We start from the raw sequence: 2365 nt of genomic DNA on the forward strand, positions 1-2365 counted from the left end.
TGGTGGTCCAAAACTCCACTCTCTCTCCCCCCCTCCCTCCCTCCCTACCTCCTCCTCCTCTTCTTCTTCTTTCTCTTATCTTTCCTATTTTTCTTACACCCTAATTATAAGTTTTTTCCTTCTTATTTGATTAGTCAGAGAACCCTTCATCCCATTTTTGTTTTGCGTGCATGCTTATATAACTATGTATTGCATTCCCAAACATATGAATGAAATTTTAGAAATTTAGCTTCTGTATTGAACATCCTTCTGTGTAAAGGTATAGTAGAAGATTCTACGTGCTGTTGAGAAAAGTTGCTTTCACGCACAGCCGAACATGATGTGTACATATTATAATTGATAAAATTCCAGTCTCTCAAGGTAGATTGTCTCTTTCTGAAAGACCAATCCTTCGTGCACCTGATTTGATGCTGAAATTCTTTTCTTTTTGCTTTTTCATATTCAGAATTTTACATGGAAAAAGGTTAAACAAAATTAACAAAATTTTTTTTTTTATTAATCATTTAAGGAGTTTGCTTTTGGTATAGGCAAAGGAACATTTCTCTTACATTTCGATTTGACTGTTCTCTCCGCAAAACTGTGGCTCATATCCTTCTCTTCGATGGGAACAAAAATGATAGGGATCTACAAAGGGTTCAAATATACTTTATCTAAAATCTTTGGTAATTTCCTTACATTTGCATATTTCTTTGTCATATATATTTGGTTTTACGTCCAGTTTTAACTTGCCGCAACCATGGTCCATTCTAGTCGGCTTTGGGATGGCTTATAAAGAATGGATTTTTGGTCATTTTGGGGCTGAGATGAAAATTGGTTTTTTCTTGTAGTGGTGAAGGAGCGTGAAATGGAGATTGGATTCCCAACAGATGTTAAGCATGTGGCACACATTGGGTGGGATGGCCCCTCAAGTAGTGCACCCAGTTGGGTACGTGCGGTCCACCTATTTTCCTCAAAAATTTCAATCAAGTTTACTTTGCAGGTTCCATAATTTTTTTCTATCATTCAATGAATATTGACTCAGTCAGTGTATTTTTTTTTTTTTTTTTTTAATATCTAGATGAATGAATTCAAGACAGGCCCTGATTTTGCAGCAACTTCTATTGGTAATTCGGGTTCTGCGCTTTCTCCATGGTCATCACAAGGTTGGTTCTTGAAATCTCTATTTTTTTCGCCCTTTTTCTCCTCTCTACATTTCTTGGAAATCTTCCTTACGTTTTTATACTATAAATTAGTCTACTAGTTAAACATAGCGTTAGCAATGTGGAACGGTGATTAATATATTTGCTCTTACAATTAATCCTCCTAAAGTCATTCTATTCGATGCAAAAGCCATCAAAAAAAGGGTGTGCTCTAGTACTGATTGTTACCATTAGGATAGATAGAACTCAGCATTGCGTTTGACACGAGGGTGCCTAAGTAGTTATAAGCTCACAAGTTAAACCTTGACTTGACGACATGAGATACAGTTAGAGTCATTACAAATATCTTTTGACGACTTGCAAAGGGCTTGGTCAAGAATTCAAGAAAGGACTATATTATGTGCAAGAATTCAAGAAAGAATTATCATGTGCAATGTCCCTAATCAGACAAGTGCAAAGCTTTATCACGGCTGGCAAATTTGATTGAGGAATCATATATGCGTGTCCTATATATTGTTCTGTTGTATTTTAGACCTAATTTGTGAGGGTTTGGGTATGGTTCACAATATTCTTTTCCTCAAAGCTAGGGGGATTTTGTCTTATCCTTCACGGGATGTTTTGACATTGTAGGATCTATCTAGAATTAATGCTCCATGGAAAACGACAGATTTCTGGTGCGTAAGGCATATATTATGTGCTAGCTGGTAGACTTACATCAGTACCTTAACTGTACAACACCAGAAGTACTAGAAAACACGTTTGGTCCGCAGTACTGGACACATTAGATAGAATAATAATATAAGAATTTTATTTGTTTCTCTTTAATACTGCCATCCCCTAATTGTGTTTGTCTACTTATGAAACAGATTTTGGAGAATCTAGGCGGCTGCGATCAGGATCGGATATGTTCAGTGACATGCCCACAGAAGAGCTTCCTAGCATCCCAAAGAAGCCAAAAAGGAAGAAGTCCAAATCAACTTCTTCTCCCAAGTCGGGCTCGACCTCAAGGTCATCAAGAACAGAAAAATCGAAAGCCAAATTGGTCAAAGGCAATCACAATCCAACAAATATCGAAGTGGCATAATATATTTACAGATTTTGATACGAAACCATAAAAAGAAATTAATTCCTATGCTATTGAAGATTCTTCGGAGTCCTCTTGCAATGTTGGGTGAAGTTTGTGTATATTTTTTCCTTTTTTTGTACGTCCTTGGAGCAAGATGAGG

At 36.7% G+C, this 2365-nt stretch overlaps 1 protein-coding gene across 2 annotated transcripts; it reads left to right on the top strand.

Annotated features, from left to right (window-relative positions):
- Positions 1–2365, top strand: LOC111384096 (CRIB domain-containing protein RIC10-like). 2 transcript variants are annotated; one of them, XM_023008332.1, is made up of 5 exons: positions 1–360; positions 528–662; positions 828–925; positions 1092–1142; positions 2006–2359. In XM_023008332.1, the coding sequence occupies exons 2-5, from the start codon at positions 602–604 to the stop codon at positions 2252–2254; spliced, it is 459 nt and encodes a 152-aa protein (XP_022864100.1). In that variant the 5' UTR covers positions 1–360; positions 528–601; the 3' UTR covers positions 2255–2359. The 2 variants fall into 2 exon arrangements, with proteins under 2 accessions (XP_022864100.1, XP_022864099.1); XM_023008331.1 differs by having other exon boundaries at positions 8–360; positions 1058–1142; positions 2006–2365.

Source organism: Olea europaea, unplaced genomic scaffold (assembly GCF_002742605.1).
Source record: "Olea europaea var. sylvestris unplaced genomic scaffold, O_europaea_v1 scaffold2841, whole genome shotgun sequence".
Taxonomy (NCBI): Eukaryota; Viridiplantae; Streptophyta; class Magnoliopsida; order Lamiales; family Oleaceae; genus Olea; species Olea europaea.